Source organism: Geotrypetes seraphini, chromosome 4 (genome assembly GCF_902459505.1).
Source record: "Geotrypetes seraphini chromosome 4, aGeoSer1.1, whole genome shotgun sequence".
NCBI lineage: Eukaryota > Metazoa > Chordata > Amphibia > Gymnophiona > Dermophiidae > Geotrypetes > Geotrypetes seraphini.
Window position 1 is genome coordinate 134,803,724 of NC_047087.1, and position 21,731 is coordinate 134,825,454.

Consider the following 21,731-nt stretch of genomic DNA (forward strand, 5'->3'; position numbering starts at 1 on the left):
TTTTGCGGCTCCAAGTTTTTTTTTCTTTTCGAAAACGGGTCCAAGTGGCTCTTTATGTCTTAAAGGTTGCAGACCCCTGGTCTAGGGTATAGACTTAAAGTAATTTAAAACAAATTCCATACTGCTTGGCTTAGATTGACTACTACTAGAAAGAGGATACCAGTCTTGAAGGACCTTTTGGTTTGCTTAAGCCATACCAAAAAGAGGAATCTTGCCACATTGAGGATGGAGTGAACAGTGTATTGGCAGTGACCCAATCCCTAAAGGTATAATAAGACATACCCATGATAATGATGGAGGAGCCTGTAAGGCTGCACAGACAAGTTCTAGGAAACTTGGCAAATAGGTAGAGTACAGAATGCAAAGGAAAGAGATTTTGGATTTAGCTCACACCTTTTTCAGTAGTAGCTCTAGGAAACGTTCATTCAGGTACAGCAAGTATATTCTTGTCCCCAGAATCTGCTTTACCATAAAGTAACAATGTACAGTATGTTCCATATCTATCCTAATGAGTTCTATGTGGATTGCAAAAAAAGAGATGAAGGCATTCCTAGGAAATTACATTGTACAGTTAAATCAAATTTGTTCAATAAATACTTTGAAACCTCTTAATGAGATCAAATGTGCAAATTAACAACTTTATAGAGTGTCCCCTTAGCCTTTGTATTTTTGAAAGGGTAGACAATTTGCTTTTGCCCATTTCACTCATTTTATGTGTCTTTGGGGCTCATTTTCAAAAAAAGAACATCCAAAAGGTCACATAAAGGGGTGGATGGAGGTTCCAGGGGTGATCCAGAAAATTACAGACTAGTAAGCCTGACTTCAGTGCCGAGAAAAACAGTTGAAACCATTATAAAAAATAAAATCATGGAAAACGTAGACAAACAATTTGCTGCATTTCTTTGAAGGTGTGAATAAATGTGGATAAAAAAGAGTTAAGTTAACATAGTGTAACTAGATTTTCAGAAAGCTTACAACAAAGTTCCTCATGAGGAAGCTCCTGAGAAAATTAAAGAGTCATGGGAAGCAATGTTATGTTGTGGATTAGGAAATGGTTATTGGACAGAAAACAGAGTAGGGTTAAATGACCATTTTTTCTCAATGGAGGAGGGTAAATAGTGGAGTGCCAGAGGGATCTGTACTAGGACAGTGTTATTTAACATATTTTTTAATGATCTGGAAATTGGAATGACAAGTGAGGTGATTAAATTTGAAAATGACACTAAACTGTTCAAAGTTGTTAAAGTATGCAGACTGAAAAATTGCAGACAGGCTAGGAAATTGGAAGACGGCATCCAAGTGGCAGATGACATTTAATGTGGACAAATATAAAGTGATGCACATTGGGAAGAATAATCAAAGTCATAGTTACCAGATGCTAGGGTTCACCTTAGGGGTCAGCGCCCAAGAAAAAAAAAATCTAGGTATCATCCTAGACAATATTCTGAAATCTTAGGCCTAATGTGTGGTGACAGCCGGAAAAGCAAACAAGATACTAGGAATTATTAGGAAAAAAAGAGATTTAAAAGTGAGCAAGCAAAGTTTATATATTATCCGGTGTGCAACCGGAAGCCAGTGGGCTTCCTTAAGAAGGGGTGTTACATGATCGAATTTCTTAGCTTTAAAAATAAGCTTAATGGACGTGTTTTGAATGATCTGTAAGCGTCTGATTTCTTTTTGAGCTATTCCGTTGAACAAAGCATTACAATAGTCTATCTTGGAAATAACGAGAGAATGGATTAGGATATTGAGAGAATTAGCACAAAGAAATTGAGAAACAGAACGGATTTGTCGGAGCCTGAAAAAAGAAGATTTAATAATGCTACTGATGTGGTCATGAAAAGAGAGTTTATGATCAAAGATAATTCCTAAAATTTTAATGTTATGTACTTCTTGCAAAGGAAGACCCTTGATAGTAATTTTCTTGTTTGAGCTTTATTATTTGTCCTTTGGAGGGTCAAGTTTCAAGTTTATTAGGTTTTAATATACCGACCATCAAATAGATATCTGGCCGGTGCTTTTCTTCTTAAGTTTCCTTCACTGGCTCCAGTTCCATCACAATTCTTTTTTTCATGAGTATTGTATTGCTCTAATGGAGCAAAATAATTCTGTAGGTGTAGCAATTGTGATGGTAAATAAGACTAAGAATATTGTAATGCCGCTGTATTGCTCCATGGTGCGACCTTACCTTCAGTATTGCATTCAATTCTGGTCACTAGATATAGCAGAATTCGAAAAGATTCAAAGAAGAGTGACCAAGTTGATAAAAGAGGATGGAACACCTCTCATATGAGGAAAGACTGACGAGGTTAGGGCTCTTCAGCTTGGAAAAGAGATGGCTGAGGGAAGATATGATTGGAGTCTATAAAATCCTGAGTGGTATAGAATGGGTACAAGTGAATCAATATTTTTTTACTCCTTCAAAAATTTCAAAGACAGGGGACACTCGATGAGGTTATAGGGAAATACTTTTAAAACTAATAGGAGGAAATATTTTTTTCACTGAGAGAATAGTTAAACTATTGTGACAAATCCACTGCCATCTTGGAATTTGTCCCAAAGGAGTTCAATAAAGTCACCAAATCCCGGTATAGGCGAGCATATCAGGTCAGAGACCTGGACCCAGTGTTAGCTCACTACCCCTTGAATATTAAGATTGAATCAGAAGGAGAGTGGCAGGACAGGAATAAGCAGAAAAGCTTTGCCCTGGCTGGAGCAGTTTCAAACCCAGCCAGGAGATTGCTGCCTTATTATCAGCCTGCCTCTTTAAGACAGAAGCCAGGAAGAGAAGCTGAAATCAGACACATGTAGCCTGCTAGAGAGCCTAGACCAGTGGTCTCAAACTCAAACCCTTTGCAGGGCCACATTTTGGATTTGTAGGTACTAGGAAGTCCTCAGAAAAAAATAGTTAGTCTTATTAAAGAAATAACAATTTTGCATGAGGTAAAACTCTTTATAGTTTATAAATCTTTCTTTTTGGCTAAGTCTTAATAATAATATTGTAATTTATAGCTAAAGAGACATATGATGAAGAAACTGTTTTATTTTACTTTTGTGATTATGATAAACATACCAAGGGCCTCAAAATAGTACCTGGTGGGCCACAAGTTTGAGACCACTGGCCTAGACCAAACTGAGGGTGTGTGGCTTTCAACAACTTAAAGAGAGGCTAATGAAACAGGAGTAGGGAGATACCCGGAAGGAGAATGAGTTTTCCCTGAGCCAGCCAGCAGGGAACAGGAGCTTGGATTGGGACATGGAGGAGGTAGAAGAAGTTCTCTCTACTCCAGGAGTATGTGAGCAGGAGATAGAAGCCATGGACACTCAGGATGTTATGGCAGAAGATAGAACCTTCCCAGAGGAGATAGAATTGAACTGAGAAATGTAAGTTTTGTTGGTTTTGATGCAGACACAGTTTTTGCTGTAAGAAGGGTTTCCTTTGGACTGTGCCTTTTTTCTCATAAGTTTTTTTGGGGGGTGGGGGTGGGTCCTGCTCCTCATGAACTGGTTTTGTTCAAAGTTTTGAAAATTAAGAATGTGTGGACAAATGCTCATGTGAAGAAACTTGTTTTTTTTGTTTTGTCGTTGGCTTTATTACTGCAGTGTTACGTTTCACTACACTAGCTGTTAGCTGTTTCCACTGTTAGCAGCTGTTAGCAGCTATGCCCTAAGACTCTATGCAGTTAATCAAAACACTGATTTATAACTTACCTGTTCTCTGTTTAAAAGCTCCTGTGCTTGTCCTGCTGGTGGTTCACCTTTTGCACATGTATTAGAGAGCACAAACCTCCTAAGAAAAAAATACCTTTTGAGGGAATAAACATGCTATATGGATACAGGGAAAGAATTCACTTTGTCGGTTTGACTGTTTTCCCACAAAAGTGCAGACTTGCCGAGGCTGTCATTTTCCCTGCCCATGCCTGCAGCTCAGTCTTTTTTCACAAAACTGCACAGAATGGATAAATGCATTTTAAAAGATAATGCTGTTTTATTTTTGGTGCTGCTATGTTTTTCTTGCTTTTGGGCTGTGCCTAGTTCCTGAGGTAATTTTTTTTGGGGGGGATTGATGGGATTACAAATCTAAAATGTTTATGGTGGAAGAGAACTGTGTTGGTTTTCCTACAAAAGCCCAGAGACAGCTAACTGAGAGACAGCCATTCTTGACTGGTGTGCAAGCTTTATGTTTCCTTTTCTTTTTGCTTGAGTTGTTATTTGAATCCAGCATATGGAATTATCCTAGTGAAGCAAAGAACTAGTGAATGTTATAATCACAGTTTGGCCAATGGCCTCAATAAACCTTAAAAATCTGCTATCCTTATTCTGTGTTCCTTTCTTGGAAAAGATAGAGTTTACCTACCTGTGGTATCAATCCTAGGCCGTTGCCTAGTCACCTAAGTCCTGAAGAGATCCTCTGGTTAAAGGGGACACATCAGGCCAGAGTTTTGCCACAACCCGATGAACCCACTGTGCACATCAGAGTGCACATCAGAGTGTGACACTCTGGAATGCATTAACAGAAGATGTGGTAACAGTGGTTAACATACTGTAGATGGGTTTAAAAAAGGTTTGGATAAGTTCCTGGATGAAAAGTGCATAGTCTGCTATTGAGACAGACATGGGGGAAGGCAGTGCTTGCCCTGGGATTGGTAGCATGGAATGTTTCTACTATTTGAGTTTTTCCAGGTACTTGTGATCTATATTGGCCATTATAGAAACAGGATATGCTGGGCTAGATGGACCATTGGTCTGACCGAATATAGCTATTCTTATGTAACCCTTCCAGTGCACTATTTTCGAAACCTGTTTTCTAGACTGATTTCAATGCTGTTTATCTGCATAGAAACATGCTGACAGATAAAGGCCAAATGGCCTATCCAGTCTGCCCATCCACAGTAACCATTATCTCTTCCTTTCTCTAAGAGATCCAATGTGCCTATCCCACGCTTTCCTGAATTCAGACACAGTCTTAATTTTCTGTCTCTGTCTCCACCACCTCGTCTTGTCTCCACTACCTCGTCCGAGAGACTGTTCCACACCTCCACCACCCTTTCTATAGAAAAGTATTTCCTTAGTACCAGCTATCTCAGTAGCAATGAGACGTCTTGCATGGCTACGAGTCTCAGATATGGACATCAATCTGAAGGCCAGATTAGCGAACATTGCCTGTTTGGGAGATGAGCTATTTGGCGACTCTATAGAAAATGCCACACAAAAACTTACTGATCATGAAAAACATTGGGATGCTTTGGTTAAATCCAAGCCCAAACCTTCAGCTTCCAAATCTTTTAAGCCTTCTTTTTCCTATCAAAGGCGCTTTTCTTCAAAACCAGCTGCTCTTCCTAGATCGCAACAGAAAAAATCAAAAACAGTGCCCTCAGAAATCTCAGTCAGCAGTTCCTCAAAAGCCTGCTCAGTCTTTTTGATGGGCTTCTAGAGAGCATAGCTGCTGTTCCTATTTCTCAGCCTCTTCCTCAACCAATCGAAGGTCAGCTCCAGCTGTATTATCCCCATTGGGAACTAATAACCACAGACTTCTGGAAGCTAAAAGTCATTTGAGGGATACTCTCTTCATTCATCAATATACCTCCAGATCATCTGCCAAGAGAGTCCTCTTTTAACCCTCAGCAGATGTCCCTTCTTCTTTAGGAGACAGAATCCCTCCTCAGTGCTAAAGAGGAGGTTCCACCTGCTCAGAGAAACCGGGGGTTTTACTCCCAGTATTTTCTCATCCCAAAGAAGACCTCAGGGGCTTCAACAGGTTTCTAGTGAAGGAAAAGTTTCGGATGTTGTCCCTGCCAACAACCCCTCTTCAAGTTTCAACTTTATTATAGCTTGATATACCACTTTAAATACCAAACCAGTTTACATTGTACAAAATTGTAAAAATAAAAAAGAAATAGTTAAAAACAGGGGAAAGGATACATAGATACAACAATTCAGTTGATGAGACATGGACAAAAGAGAAATGGGAGCGGTTACAATTCTCAAAATAAAATAAGGAGGTATTGGACAGAACGATATGATAAAGGAAAAAACTTAAATGAACCCTTTTATCTAAATCTCAAACACATCCCTAAAGAGAGAGGTTTTAAGGTTAGAATTGAAATGATTAGAATTAGTCTCTTGTCTTAGTTATTGGGATAGAGTTCCATAATGAGGGTGCAACTACAGAATAAATGGTTTTACGTGTTGAGTCATAAAATAATTGACAAACGGATGGAACTGTAAGAAGGTGTTAGTGAGATGATCTAAGCAAGGCAAAAACTCATAACAATTTATTTAGGTACATTAAAAGCAGAAAACCAGTGAGGGAATCTATGGAACCATTGGATGATCAAGGAGCAAAAGGGGCACTCAGGGAGGATAAGGCCTTAGCAGAGAGACTGAATGAATTCTTTGCTTTGGTCTTTATGGAAGAAGATGCAAGAGATCTACCAGAACTGGAAATGGTATTCAAGGGTGATGATGCAGAAAAATCTGAAAAAAATCTCTTTGATGATGTACTAAGCCAAACCACAAGTTAAAAAGTGATAAATCACCTGGATCGGATGGTATACATCCCAGGGTACTAAAGTAACTCGAACATCAAATTGCTGACCTGCTGTTAGTGATTTGTAATCTGTTGCCAAAATCATCTATAGTACCTGAAGATTGGAGGGTGGCCAATATTACGCTGCTTTTTAAAAAGGGTTCCAGGGGAGATCTGAGAAATTAGAGACCGGTAAGCCTGACTTCAGTACTGGGCAAAATAGTGGAAACAATTATAAAAAATAAAATTGTGGAACACGTAGACAAACATGATTTAATGAAACAGAGTCAGCATGGGTTCAACCGGGGGAGATCTTGCCTCGCCAATTTGCTTGACTTCTTTGAAGGTGTGATAAAGGTGAGCTGGTTGATATAGTGTATCTAGAAAGCGTTTGACAAAGTTCCTCATGAGAGTCTCCTGAGAAAATTAAAGAGTCAAAGCAAAGTTCAGTTGTGGATTAGGAATTGATTATCAGATAGAAAACAGAGAGTAGGGTTAAATGGTCATTTTTCTCAATGGAGGAGAGTAAACAGTGGAGTGCCACAGGGGTCTGTACTGGGACCAGTGTTATTTAACTTATTTATAAATTATTTGGAAATTGCAACGACGAGTGAGGTGATTAAATTTGCAGATGACTCTAAACTGTTCAAAGTTGTTAAAACGCATGTGGGTTGTGAAAAATTGCAGATGGACCTTAGAAAATTGGAAGACTGGGCGTCCAAGTAGCAGATGAAATTTAATGTGGAGTAATGCAAAGTGATGCATATTGGGAAGAACAACCCAAATCACAGTTACCGGATGCTAGGGTCCACATTGGGGGTTAGCGCCCAATAAGAGGATCTGGGTATCATTGTAGACAGTAAGATGAAACCTTCCGCCTAATGTGTGGCGACGGCCAAAAAAGCAAACAGGATGCTGGGAATAATTAAAAAAGCATTCATTTGCTATTTCAAAGTTTCAAATATATAAGTGGTTGCTGCTGAAGCAAGCCATTCAGAAGGGGTTCCCTGATTGGCGAAATCTAAAAACTCAGTATAGCTTGCTGGGCCTATGCTTCCAGACAGATTTGCTGGGGCATCAGGCAGCCAAGTGGTATAAATTAATATCTGGCTATATGAATAAAAAACCAAAAACGAGTTTGAGAGATATTTGGAGCATTGAGATTAAGCAGCAGATTTCTGCTACTCAATTTGGTCTTGGAGGATGAGATGTACAGCGTCAGCATCTATGAGACAAACCTTTTTTTTGTTGTTGCTGTTGCATAGAAATTTTTGGAACCTGTTCGTTTTGCAAAAATTAGTTCAAAATCTAATAGATGCTGGCACTGTCATCTTGACATAGGGACGCTGGATCATTTATTATTCTATTGTCTTTTGATACTCAGTTTTTGGAGATCTATATGGGGACATATTACCGTACTCTGATTCTGGAGACTGTGGTTCCGCTGTCATATGAAGTGGTGATTTGTGGGACATTGTTATCTCCTACATCTCCAATAGACAGACATAAAAACAGATTATTGGGTATAATGACTGGGGTAGCCATCCAAATGATTACAAAAAATTGGAAGAATTGCAACCGATTAAATTTCACTTTTTGGTGGAATTCGTTATGTTTGTGTTATAGATACGAGAAAATGGTTTCTGAGCAAGGGGATATCAAATGGTTTAAACTGACGTGGGGGTCCATTGACCAATTTAATTGATTCTAATTGAATGGTGTTTCCCTTTACTTTTGATTATAATTTGCACATCCAGGGATGGGGGGTGGGTTGGAGGGAGAAGGATAGGGTTCAGGGACCGGTTTATTATTGATTTGTAAATATTAATGTATGGTTATCTTGAATACATTGGAATCAGGGGAGGAGGGGGTGAAAATTATTCTTATGTATTTTATTGATAGATGTAAGTGCTGTTTTTTAAAAAAACTTGTATGAATTCTTGTATGCACACTGTTTTAGAATGAAAATGAATAAAGATATATATATATATAAAAAAGGAATTGGTTATCGGATAGAAAACAGAGGGTAGGGTTAAATGCTTTTATTGTGTACTTTAGTTTTTAATTAGTTCTTCCTTCTCTTATGTTTTCTGTTATGTACTCTAGTCTTAATTATATGTGAACCGAGTCGAGCTCCATTGGGAGATGACCCAGTATATAAACCAAAGATTAGATTAGATTAGATATGTACTGGGACCGGTGCTATTTAACGTATTTATAAATGAACTGGAAATTGGAACGACGAGTGAGGTGATTAACTGTGCAGATGACACTAAACTGTTCAAAGTGGCGCTAGAAAAGGTTCAAAGAAAAGTGACCAAGATGGTAAAGGGGATGGAACTCCTCTTGTATGAGGAAAGACTAAAACGGTTAAGGCTCTTCAGCTTGGAAAAGAGACAGATGAGGGGAGATATGATTGAAGTCTACAAAATCCTGAGTGGAGTAGAACGGGTACAAGTGGATCAATTTTTTGCTCTGTCAAAAATTACAAAGACTAGGGGACACTCGGTGAAGTTACAGGGAAATACTCTTAAAACCAATGGGAGGAAACTTTTTTTTCACTCAGAGAATAGTTAAGCTCTGGAACGTGTTGCCAGAGGATGTGGTATGAGCGGATAGCATAGCTGGTTTTAAGAAAGGTTTGGACAAGTTCCTGGAGGAAAAGTCCATAGTCTGTTATTGAGAAAGACATGGGGGAAGCCACTGCTTGCCCTGTATTGGTAGTGTGGAATATTGCTACACCTTGGGTTTTGGCCAGGTACTAGTGACCTGGATTGGCCACTGTGAGAACGGACTACTGGGCTTGATGGACCATTGGTCTGACCCAGTAAGGCTATTTTTATGTTCTTATAAGTTGTTAAAACACATGCAGATTGTGAAAAATTGCAGGCAGACCTTAGGAAATTGGAAGACTCAGCATCCAAGTGGCAGATGAAATTTAATGTGGACAAATGCAAAGTGATCTACATTGGGAAGAATAACCCAAATCACAGTTACCAGATCCTAGGGTCCACCATGGAGGTTAGCGCCCAAGAAAGGGATCTGGCTGCCAAAAAAGCAAACAAGATGCTAGGAATTATTTAAAAAGGGATGGTTAACAAGACTAAAGATATTAGAATGCCTCTGTATTGCTCCATGGTGAGACCTCACCTGAAGTATTGCATTCATTTCTGGTCTCCTTATCTCAAGAAAGATATAGCGGCACTAGAAAAGGTTCAAAGAAGAGCAGCCAAGATGATAAAGGGAATGACTCATATGAGGAAAGACTAAAAAGGTTAGGGCTCTTCAGCCTGGAAAAGAGACGGCTGAAGGGAGATATGATTGAAGTCTACAAAATCCTGAGTGGAGTAGAATGGGTACAAGCGGATCGATTTTTTTGCTTTGTCAAAAATTACAAAGACTAGGGGACAGTCGATGAAGCTACATGGAAATACATACTTTTAAAACTAATAGGATGAAATATTTTTTCACCCAGAGAATAGTTAAGCTCTGGAATACCTGGCCAGAGGTTGTGGTAAAAGCGGATAGTGTAGCTGGTTTTAAGAAAGGTTTAGACAAATTCCTGGAGGAAAAGTTCATAGTCTATTATTAAGCCATGGGGGAAGCCTCTGCTTGCTGTGGATCGGTAGCATGGAATGTTGGCCAGGTACTAGTGACCTGGATTGGCTACTGGGCTATTGGGCTTGATAGACCATTGGTCTGACCCAGTAAGGCTATTCTTATGTATTTGAAAAATAGGCTGCAATTGCTTCAGAATACGACTACGTTTAATTTTTAGACCTAAATAATATGATCGAGTTACTCCTCTTCTGAATAATTACATTTGTTGAAGTTTGAAAAGAAAGTGAATTTTAAGTTAGTTATTATATTTGTATATAAATTGTTACAGGGAGTGGGATCAGAAGGTTTAATGAAGTATATAACTTTTCCAGTTGCTTTTGGCTTCGCTCCCTTATTTCTAGCAGATAGATTTTACATAGCGCCCCACAAGAATAGCAGAAAGTGACATTCTCTCTTCGTTTTTCCATCAGTTGAGGGATGTAAAAGTAAGCTCTATGTTGAACATACTTTAGCATATCAAGCAGCTCATTACGATAAAGATTTTCAATACCTATTGCTTACAGCTTGTTCTTACAAACAGTTTAGAACACAAATGAAAACTTCAAAATTCCTGAACTAATCGCTTTCATTGTATTAATTTTATAAACCACATTGAACTAATGATTATGCGATCTAGAAATCTGGTGTTATGTTAGTTATTTCCCAGTATACTGTAAACAGTCATTGAAACTTCGCTACTCAATAAGTTCATATGGTTGTTTGAAATCTTTGGTAAACAAATCTTTTGAATTTATTGGAACAAAGCTTGATCTTCCAATAAAATTAAGAAAAATGTCATCGTATGTTTTTAGAAAGATGTTACAATCCTTTAAAAATAAAAAGGTTTAAAGTCAATAATTTGTTTGATATATTTTTAACTGTTGTTATCCGCCAGAATCTATTATGAGAATAGTGCGGAGTATAAATAAATAAGAATAGAATAGAACACGGTTTGTGTAACAGCTAAGTATGAATGAGTAGCTGAGAAAAAAGCCAAAAATGGATGATAGCTTGAATATGTTGCTTTTAGTATATGGAAATTTGGATGTTTTCTTTATTCTTGTTCTGTTAATTTGTTTAGAGGCAGTAAAAGAATTGAACTAAAAAAAAAAAAAAGACAGAAGGTATCATGGCAAGAACTTTTAATTCTCATCGATATACATGAAGTTCACAAGCTTTTCCACTTCACTGTAGATAAGTTTTTGGGATGAAGATAAGTGGTAGAGAGAGGTGGGTTGGTTAGTTAGTTTTTTTAATAGCTTTAGTCTGGAAGTAGTTTGCTCTGAATCTGTGCTGCTTTCTCTTTCTTTTCCTTTCTGAAGGTTATGATGCCCAGTGTTCCTGCAGTTCCAAACATGGAATCTAGCTCTTGTAAACAGCCGGTTGAGAAATCAATAAAAAATCTGGAAGTGGAAAAATATGCCTGCAGTGATGATATCTGTGAGAAAGAGAGAAAATGGATTCGTCCTGACAAGCCCAGCAAGTGTACTTGGAAGATGGGAGTTGACCCCTCTGAGTCCCCTCATTATTATGAACCCTTGTAAGTTACCTGGAAGGTGGAAGTAGCCCTCTTCTCCAGTCTATGCATTATATGCCTGAGGAAGGACACATACAGTGTACCCACTTCTATTATTCCAGCTTCTATTTCCTGAAGATGTGACAAAGTGACTTTGGGCATCTGTCACTTAGTGCAGTAGATCTTATGCTGCCTCACATCTTCATTTCTGACCCATGAAGTCTCACTCTTTTTTTCCCTTCTTTTTTAGACTGAAATCTCCCAAGATCATGTCTACTATTTTGGATAAAATTGGTGATACTCCTATGGTCCGAATTAATTCAATTGGAAAAATGTTTGGCCTGAAGTGTGAGCTATGTAAGTATATGAGTCTAGTCTTTATAGATGGACATAACTGCAAGTTGATAGATTTGGCTGCAATTCATATAATCTGGTCTTTATGGTCAGTAGAAAGTAAAGCTTGTGGTGCTCTCAAATTTTGAAAATCCGAACAGAAAAATCTCGGATGCAACTGGTCTAGTAATTATGGTCCATATCTGTAGAAAGGTACTCAGAGTAGCTGCAGGTGTTCCAACTTAGTTTAACAAAAAATATTTTATATTCACATTCCAATATTACTCATACTGCTCAGATGTCTATGATGGGCGGTATATCAAGCTTTTAATAAACTCGTAAACTTGGATCTTTATCAGGAAAGAAGCATAGTTTGCACACTGGTTATGCTTTTTGTAAACAAAGCAACCTACCAAAATGAGGTGACGGCATACAATAAAAAATAAAACATTATATTTTCCCTTTGCTTCCTAGGCAGCTAGAACAAATGTTAGACAAAGTATGCAAATGAAACGGTATGAAGATTGAAATATGGGTTTTTTTTGTGGTTTCCTGCTTTTTAGTCTACTGAGAGGGCCTACACATTGGTAGGTATAGTTTTCATATCTAGTTCCACAACTATTTGACATTACAAAGATCATTTTTTTGAGGCAATTTTAAATTAAAAAATGAACTGATTAATATTTTATAAGCTATATTCAAGAAACACAAGCCTTGCATTAAGAATACTTGAACAGACTAGAAATTTCCTGGTTTTTCTTGGGACATGCAAGAAAGTGTAGGGATTTTTTGATATTGAAGCTAAGAGTTTTAGCCTTGTGTGCAATGTTCAATATGAAATTTCCTTGTACATGTTCTATTCCCTGGAGGGGGGAGTGGGGGGGGGGAGTTGAGGGTAAGCAGCACTTGTTTTATGAATCTAAATAGCTCATTGATTGGTTAGTGTCTAGAAAGGAGCAAGTGGTAATACACAAAGGGCTAGATTCTTTATATGGCACCTAAAAAAATTGGCACAAAAATAAAATTTGCTGAGCACCTTTCTATAAACGGTGTATAAAGTTAGATGTAGAATAGTGCCTCTATAGCAAGGATATGGGAGTCTGTACTCAAGATGAATGTCCTCTGGTCGTGAGCTGCTTGGAGAAGGATGTCAAAATCACATCTTTCAACTCTTCCTCCTTCACCAGTATATAGTGCCCTCTTCAGTTTTCCTGTTTGGTTTTTATTTTTTTGAGGTATTTTTTAAATATGTTTTGTAAGGCTTTGGTGCCTAGAGGTCCCCAATTTGGGGCAGCTCTGCTGGATAGAGGACTCAAATTCTGCATGGGTGGTCTTCAGCTCGCGGGGCAATCGCCATGTGTAACTGCTGAGCCAGCCTGCTTTGTGCTTTTTGGAAGCTCGGGGACTTCCCCTGGGAGCTAGCTTGTCTTCTGATTTATTAGAGGCTTGAGTGCAAGCTGTGGGGCCCCTGTGTTAGTATATATAGTATATATATTGAGTTTGATAGTTTCAAGGGTGATTGAAGGTGACCAGCGTCATTTTAAGTTTAAAGGTATTCCTCTATGTTAGTCCTTTTGGACTTCAGGTAGCTGGCTGCATTTTTTGCATTGCCTTCCCGATCGACTGGTCGATCGCGATCGACGTATTAGGCACCCCTGGTTTAGAGCAAGTTAACAGTACAGTCCTGAAAAATATTCCAATTCTTGCAATTAAAACAATAAGCATTTTACAAAGCTAACACAGATGGTGTACAAAGAAAACTAAAATTTAATCACTCATTCTTGCTCCAACACAGAGTAATGGTTATTTTAGAGAATCCATATAGCATCATTCACCTACTTTAGTTCCCAACAATTTTGTAACCAATTTTCTGGAAAGAGGAATGTTTAGTAGATGGTCAGTAAAACTGCAGTGGCTGGGTACTCTTTCTGTAAATGGTGAAATGGATACCTCCTATATACTAGGTAAAACATCTGTTGGGTATTTCTCATGTGTCGTGGAGAAAACCAGTAACAGCAAAGAAGCAGTTAATCATCCAAATTCAAAATATCTCTCAACTTACAAAGTCATCATGTACAGAAGTAGATGATATATTGCACCCTCCCTCCCCTGCCAAGAAAAATGACTGTTGGAGACCAACATGAATAATGCATGGACCCATTCTAATCTTGGTTTGGGGGGGGCTAGAGGGAAAAGAGTAGAATGGGCCCATGCATTATTCATATTGACCCATACCTAGTTTTAATCGCAGCAGACCCCCCTCCCTCGTACCTGGTTTTAATCGCAACTGGACGGTTGTGGCAGCGAGAGGCCAAAAAATCAGGCGTGAGCTTTTCATGCGCCTGCCTGGTACCGCGCCGCTGCCTTAATGGCACAGCAGTCCCAGGTTCCTGGTGGTGTGAGAGGAATCTGCGCCAAAATAACCATCTTCTCAGGGCCCAACAGTCAGTCACCTCCTTCAGGGCTCATCCACCAGCTATGTTTTGCACTGGCTGTTAGCCTCTGTTACATTTGTCTCTGGCTCCATCAGCCGCAGGCGCCGACTTCTCTTCTTCACTGATCTCTGCTGCAATCCTGAACAGAGGGAGAGGCTGGCAGCAGCAACACAAAGACTGTGTCCTCGCTGGTATATAGGGTGTCCCCATAAGCCTCCTCCTCCGTTGACCCACACCCTCTGAGCTCTTCACAATGCACTGCTCTCACCCTGGCAAGCAGAACATCGCTGACCTCCGTCACCTTGGCACACTTCCCAACTCCCTGCTGCCTTGTTTGCCGCTCTGCCTCTTCTGCTGCAGCTGTCCAATGAGGGAAGCGCTGCAATTAAAAACAGGTATGGTGGGGGAGGGGGAAGGGTTGTAGTAGTCACACCATAAGACGCACCCTTATTTCCACCCATTTTTTTGGGGAAAAAAGTGCATCTTATGGAGCGAAAAATATGGTAAGTTCCTCTACCTATGGGCATAGGCAGCAGAATGTTTTTTGTATGGGGGGACCTTAAAAGCTCCGCCCTAGACCTCTTTACGGCTCCCTCCTTCTCGGCCGCTCTCATTTTAAATCTTCTGGCAGCAGCAACAAGTGAAACTGCTGCCCTTGTCCTGCCCCAGAAGTCTTCATTGTGCAGCAACTTGGCGCTGCAGATCGAAGACTTCCAGGGCATGCCGATGGCAGCAGGCCCACTCGTTGCCACTGCCTGAAGATTTTAAATGAGAGCGGCTGCGGAGGAGGTGAATGGGGGAGGCAGGAGAGCCATCTCTTCTGACTGACCACCAACTTTTTTGGGGGGGGCCATGGCCCCTGTGGCCACCACTGTTCCGACGCCCATGCCTGTGGGTAACGCACGTATGCGTGCAAAATACAAACATTGAAACAAAGAAATGCAAGGCCTAGTGGCCCAAATGAAACATCATCATGAGAAGTGCTTTGATGAAAATGACAAAGGAGCAAATTTGAACAGGCAGGATCTTCAGGTTGATAGATGTTTTGATTTCATCATATTTCTTAAAGACTGTCTTGAGGAATTGTCATATTTGAGCAACAGTATACAGTCAAACCTCGGTTTACGAGTGCACCGGTTTGCGAGTGTTTTGCAAGATGAGCAAAACATTCGCAAAATTGGCACCTCGGAAATCGAGTTTGACTCGATTTACGAGCACCATCCCCCGCGATCCGGCATATCCCACTCGCGTCGTCCCCGCTCCGCGATCCTACATCCCCCCCTGCGAGCTCCGAAATAACATCCCTTACCCTGATTTGGCACCGGCACCAGCACCAACACACAGGACATGCTGGTAGAAACATACATAGAAAAAGACGGCAGATAAGGGCCGCGGCCCATCTAGTCTGCCCACCCCAATGACCCTTCCCTATTTATCTCTGTGCAGAGATCCCACGTGACGATCCCATTTCTTCTTAAAATCAGGCACGCTGCTTGCCTGGATCACCTGAAGTGGAAGTCTATTCCAGCGATCAACCACTCTTTCGGTGAAAAAGTATTTCCTGGTGTCGCCGTGCAATTTCCCGCCCCTGATTTTCCATGGATGTCCTCTTGTCGCCGTCGGACTTTTGAAAAAGAAGATATCTTCTTCTACCTCGATTCGGCCCGTGAGATATTTGAACGTCTCGATCATGTCTCCCCTCTCTCTGCGTTCCTCGAGTATAGCCGTAATTTATCCAGCCGTTCCTCGTACGGGAGATCCTTGAGTCCCGAGACCATCCGGGTGGCCATTCGCTGGACTGACTCAAGCCTCAGTAATGAGGCCTCCAGAATTGTACGCAGTATTCCAGATGAGGCCTCACCATGGATCTATACAATGGCATAATGACTTCAGGCTTGCGGCTGACGAAACTCCTACGTATACATCCTATGATCTGCCTAGCCTTAGATGAAGCCCGCTCCACTTGATTGGCAGTCTTCATGTCTTCACTGATGATTACCCCCAAGTCCCGTTCTGCAACAGTCCTTGCTAGGATCTCGCCATTTAGGGTGTAAGTCTCGCATGGATTTTGGCTGCCAAGGTGCCCGAAGATTTTCCCTCTTGGCTGTGCTGGGCTGGGCGGTGCGTCGGAGATCCTTCCTCTTGACTGTGCTGGGCTAGATTGGGCCTTGAGCATTTGCGCATGCTCAAGGCCTTCTGGTGTCGTTCTCTCCGAGATTCTGAGAATCTTGGAGAGAGCGAGACCAGAAGGCCTTGAGCATGCCCAAATGCTCAAGGCCCAGTCCAGCCCAGCACAGGTAAGAGGGAGGATCTTTGGGTACCGGCACTGGCATGTCCTGTGTGTTGGTGCTAGTGCCGGTGCCAAATCGGGGTAAGGGATGTTATTTCGGTGCTTGGGGGGGATGTGGGGGAGGGGGGGCGATGCAAGTGGGGGGGAGGATGCCGGTTCACAGGGGGGATTCCGGATCGCGGGGGGGGGGGGGTATGGAGTAACGCTGGTGGCCTCTAGTGGGGGGAATGGAGCAGCGCCGGTAGCCTCGGGGGGGAGGAGAAAGTGGAATGAATCAAAGCGAGTTTCCCTTACTTCCTATGGGGAAACTCGCTTTGATATACGAGCAATTTGGTTTACGAGCATACTTCTGGAACAAATTATGCTCGTAAATCAAGGTTCCACTGTATTTGTTATTTATTACTGAATGTGACCTTTATTTTGATAGTTATGAAGAAATAGAGATGAAGCAAGCAAATATTCCTTTTGTGGGAGTACTGAGAGACAGTGAATACAGTGATTAATACTAAATAAACAGAAATGGTATCAATAATAAAATAACAGCATTGACATTTTTGTTTAGGGGAATCTATCATTAACCTAAAGGATTCTGGAAATTATCCACCTTTGAGATCACCATCTTCTGTTCTACAGTTTTGAAAATTATCTGTCCAAGATAGTGTTTCAGTCATATCATAAATCACACACTCAAAGGCCAATAGTAAATAATAAATAGCAATTTACAAGTGAAGCAATATCAGCAAATCAGTCTAAATACTTAGGCCACACTCATAAAATAATTTCTTTTGGTTAAATATAAATAAATAAATAATCAATCTTCCAATATCATTTCAATGCAGCTTCATTTGTCTTAGATGTTCACATAATCAAAAATCATTTCAATAACTTAATATATAGTGACCTCAGTGGCTACACTCAAACTGTCTCATGTATAGTTTGAGTAAATGTAGCTATGAATAATTCAGTAATACCTTTAACAGACTTTAGCGGTTTTAGCGCATGCTTAGCACGCGGTACAATGCCACGTGCGCTAGACGCTAACGCCTCCATAGAGCTGGTGTTAGTTATTCCGTGTAGCGCAGGGGTTAGAGTGTGCTAATCTTCAGCGTGCATTAAAAACGCTACCACAGCTTAGTAAAAGGAGCCCTATGTAGCTATCTCTATAATGTTAGAAACAGTGCTGGTATTTATATATTTGTAATGGATAAATAAAAATAATAAAAAAAGAGAATATGTGAACAAACTTCCCCTAAAAGAGGGGAGCAAATGCAAGCAATAGTTTCATAAGAACATAAGAATTGCCGCTGCTGGGTCAGACCAGTGGTCCATCGCGCCCAACAGTCTGCTCACGCTGCGGCCCCCAGGTCAAAGACCAGTGCCCTAACTGAGACCAGCCTCACCTGCGTACATTCCGGTTCAGCAGAAACTTGTCTAGCCTTGTCTTGAATCCCTGCAGGGTGTTTTCCCCTATAACAGACTCCGGAAGAGCGTTCCAGTTCTCCACCACTCTCTGGGTGAAGAAGAACTTCCTTACAATTGTAGAGAATCTATCCCCTTTTAACTTTAGAGAGTGCCGTCTCGTTCTCCCCACCTTGGAGAGGGTGAACAACCTGTCCTTATCTACTGAGCCTATTCCCTGTATTACCTTGAATGTCTCAATCATGTCCCCTCTCAATCTCCTCTTTTCAAGGGAGAAGAGGCCCAGTTTCTCTAATCTATCATTGTATGGCAACTCCTCCAGCCCCTTAACCATTTTAGTCACTCTTCTCTGGACCCTTTCGAGTAGTACTGTGTCTTCATGTATGGCGACCAGTGCTGAACGCAGTATTCCAGGTGAGGGCGTACCATGGCCCGGTACAGCAGCATGATAACTGTCTCCGATCTGTTTGTGATCCCCTTCTTAATCATGCCTAGCTGTAGATGGTTTATTGACCAGGAGGTTTCTGTCATAGACCAATGGCCCGGAGCCGTATGGTAAGAACATAAGAATTGCTATACTGTGACTGACCGAGGGTCCAACAAGCCCAGTATTGTTTCCAGCAGTGATCATCAGCCCAGGTCACAAGTACCTAGCAAGATCCCAAGTAGTAAAACAGATTTTTTGGTGCTTATCCTAGGAATAAGCAATAGATTTCCCCAAGCCTGTGGACTTCTCTTTTAGAAAATTATCCAAGCCTTTTAAAAACCCTGCTAAGCTAACTGATTTCACCACATGGGAGGGGCCTTATGCACATGGGCCAACCTAAGATTCTGGTTGGCCCAGATGCCTAAGACCCCTCCTGTGGGCGGGGCCTTAGGTGCCTGGGACAATCAAGCCCCTCCCGAGTGCATCCCACAATGCATTGGGAAGGGGCAGGCCTGCCATTCTGACGGAGGAGGGCCAGACGGAGGGAGGTACGGGTGGGGGTGGAGGGAGGATCTTCGGGGAGTGGACTACTCAATCTACTGGGGGGGTGTTCTGGGTAGGAGGGATTGAGGATCCCTCCTGCTGAAGATATACCGAGGGGGGTGGGGGGTTCCATCAGGAGGGATTGGGCATCCCTCCTGCTGGGTTCATTAGGGAGGGGGTGCTGAGCAGGAGGTACTGGGCATCCTTCCTGCCGCATTCGTTTAGGGGGGATGCTGGACAGGAGAGACTGGGCATCCCTCCTGCCGTGTTTGGGGGGGTGCCGGGCAGGAGTGACTGGACATCATTTCTGCCACGTTTGTTCGGGTGGGGGGGAGGGGGGGGAACAGGCACACCTAGTATTGTAAAGTGCCTCCTTCTTATAAGGCTTGGTTTTATACATATGATATGATTTTTGCTATTTCTGCTTATAATAAAATTGTATTTGCTCCTTAAGGTTGATATATTCAGTCTTCTGCAAGAATGTAATGCATGAGACTATTGTGTTTCTTTATACTCGCACAAGTTCTTACTTGGTTATGGAGGAGAGTGTGGCATAGTGGTTAGAGCTGTTCCTTGTGACCTTGGGCAAGTCATTTCATCCTCCATTGTCCCAGGTACATTGGATAGATTGTGAGCCCACCACCGGGACAGATAGGGAAAAATGCTTGAAGTACCTGTATGTAAACCAAAATGAATGTTTGTTTATTTGTATTTATATACCGCTCTTCATTAGAGCATCAGTGTGGTGTACATCAATTAAAAAGGAAAAGAATGCCAAATAATCATGATACAGGGATAGAAAGAAAAGAAAAAGTAATTTAGTTGCTGTATTGAGAGATGCATAATTGAGAATTAAAACCAAATTACAAAAAAATAAAAAAAAAATTTAAAAATATGTTTAGAGAAAACACTGAGGGAAATGCCAATCCAAATAAGTAAGTTTTTAGTTTGGCTCTAAATGTAATATAAACTAAACTAAACTAAACTAAACCTTAAGTTTATATACCACATCATCTCCACAGAAGTGGAGCTCAACACGGTTTACAGGAATTAATAAAGAAAGGAACTCCAATGGAAAGAAAAAGGGCTTGGTAAAAAGGAAGGAAATAGGGGACTTAGTATAATGGAGAGGGAGGGAGTAGTTACATTTTGGAGAAAAGCCAAGTTTTCAAATATAAGTAAGTTCACCACGAAGTTCATTAGGAAGTGAGTTCCACCAGAAAGGTAGATGCAAAAAATGTAGAATTTTGAGTTAACTTAAGTTTAACCAAGTAAAAGTACAAAAAGGCAGTTTACAAGTCCCAATTCCTTTCGCTTATTTGATTTGGCTTCCTTAATAAAGATGATTATTTCATAAAATATTGCACCTGTGTTCATTGTAATATTTTTCTCTTTGAGACTACATAGAACCCCATCCAAATCTTTGACCGGAATAAGTAGATCACTCTAGTGTACAGGTAGATGGAAGTATCATTGCTGCCTGCTTTACCTAGGCCAGTATACTCAGAATAGAGTTGGGTGGGATGTAACATTTCTTATAGCTCGCCACTGTTTGGGAGCTGAAGTAATCCCTTTATGAGAGTGAATAGTAGATACTTTTCTTCGCTGTGTATCTGACAATTGATTCAGCCTCCATCTTGATGTGAACATGTTCAAATCAGGCTTAAGAAAGGCAATTCTATAAACTGGGTACCTGTAGTTATGTACACTACATGCATAAAGGTATAGAATACTAGCACTTATGCATATATAAGTAAGTGTATATGCCAGCAGGGGGCATAAGTGCCATTCTGGAACAGTGCACCTAATTTACATAGGGGGCATATACATGGGTGAAGTGTGTTGGGACATTGGGTGGTGCTGCCATTTACAAAATACTGTAAGTTATTCATATTCATGCCATATTTACACAGCTGTAGTTATGCCAGGCTTTCAACTGCAGGTAAATAAATTGTCATTTTTTAACTTAATTTATTTTAGTCTGCTATTTTTTGTATATATGATGTTGTCAACAAGTTGTTTTCTTACTTGTATGTGATTTTAGTGACATCATTTATTGTATTTCTTTTCTTTCTTCGGATTCTATTGGAATTTGTAAACCGCTCAGAAAGTATTTTGACTGGGTAGTATATTAATTTGAATAAAATAGAAGCACGTTAGGCACATCAAAACTAGGGTATGCTAATATTCTAAAATGGAATGTCTTTACAAATGTGGTTCTACTCTGTTTCCTTGGGGCGCCCAAATGGAGGCACAGTTTACAGATTGACCCTGTAATGTTTCCTTGTTTTTTTGTGTAATCATAATGAGATGAGATGCTTTTTATGCTGAATTAATTAGACTTTTTAACTGTGATTAAGATCCAATATGAAATGTCGGTATTGGAATGTGAAATAATACATTTTTCATAAAGTAAGTGGGTATACTGACAGATTGCTTTTTGTTCACATGGTCAACTTTGGCTGTTAATTTAAACAAAGCTACAATTCAGTGATGTTTTTGCTGACTTTGGTATTGGTCAGAACAAAGTCATTTCACTTCATGGCTCCTATATCAAGGAAGCATCAAAGAGATTCCGGAACTTGAGGACTTAGTGGATGGCTGGCTAATAGTTAAGCTCCCTCCTCTAAACATCATTT

The 21,731-nt window shown here is 40.6% G+C and overlaps 1 protein-coding gene across 4 annotated transcripts in view; it reads left to right on the top strand.

The window, feature by feature from the left end:
* The window catches only part of CBS (cystathionine beta-synthase), a 370,635-nt gene that overhangs the window by 17,887 nt on the left and 331,017 nt on the right, over nucleotides 1-21,731 (top strand). For all 4 annotated transcript variants that reach the window (XR_004539237.1, XM_033942214.1, XM_033942217.1 and 1 more), the window contains exons 2-3: nucleotides 11,452-11,669; nucleotides 11,896-12,002. Coding sequence is in view for 3 of the 4 variants with exons in the window: in XM_033942214.1 (XP_033798105.1) it covers nucleotides 11,455-11,669; nucleotides 11,896-12,002 (322 nt within the window). In the remaining variant the exon portion in view is untranslated. The remainder of the gene's footprint in view (nucleotides 1-11,451; nucleotides 11,670-11,895; nucleotides 12,003-21,731) is intronic.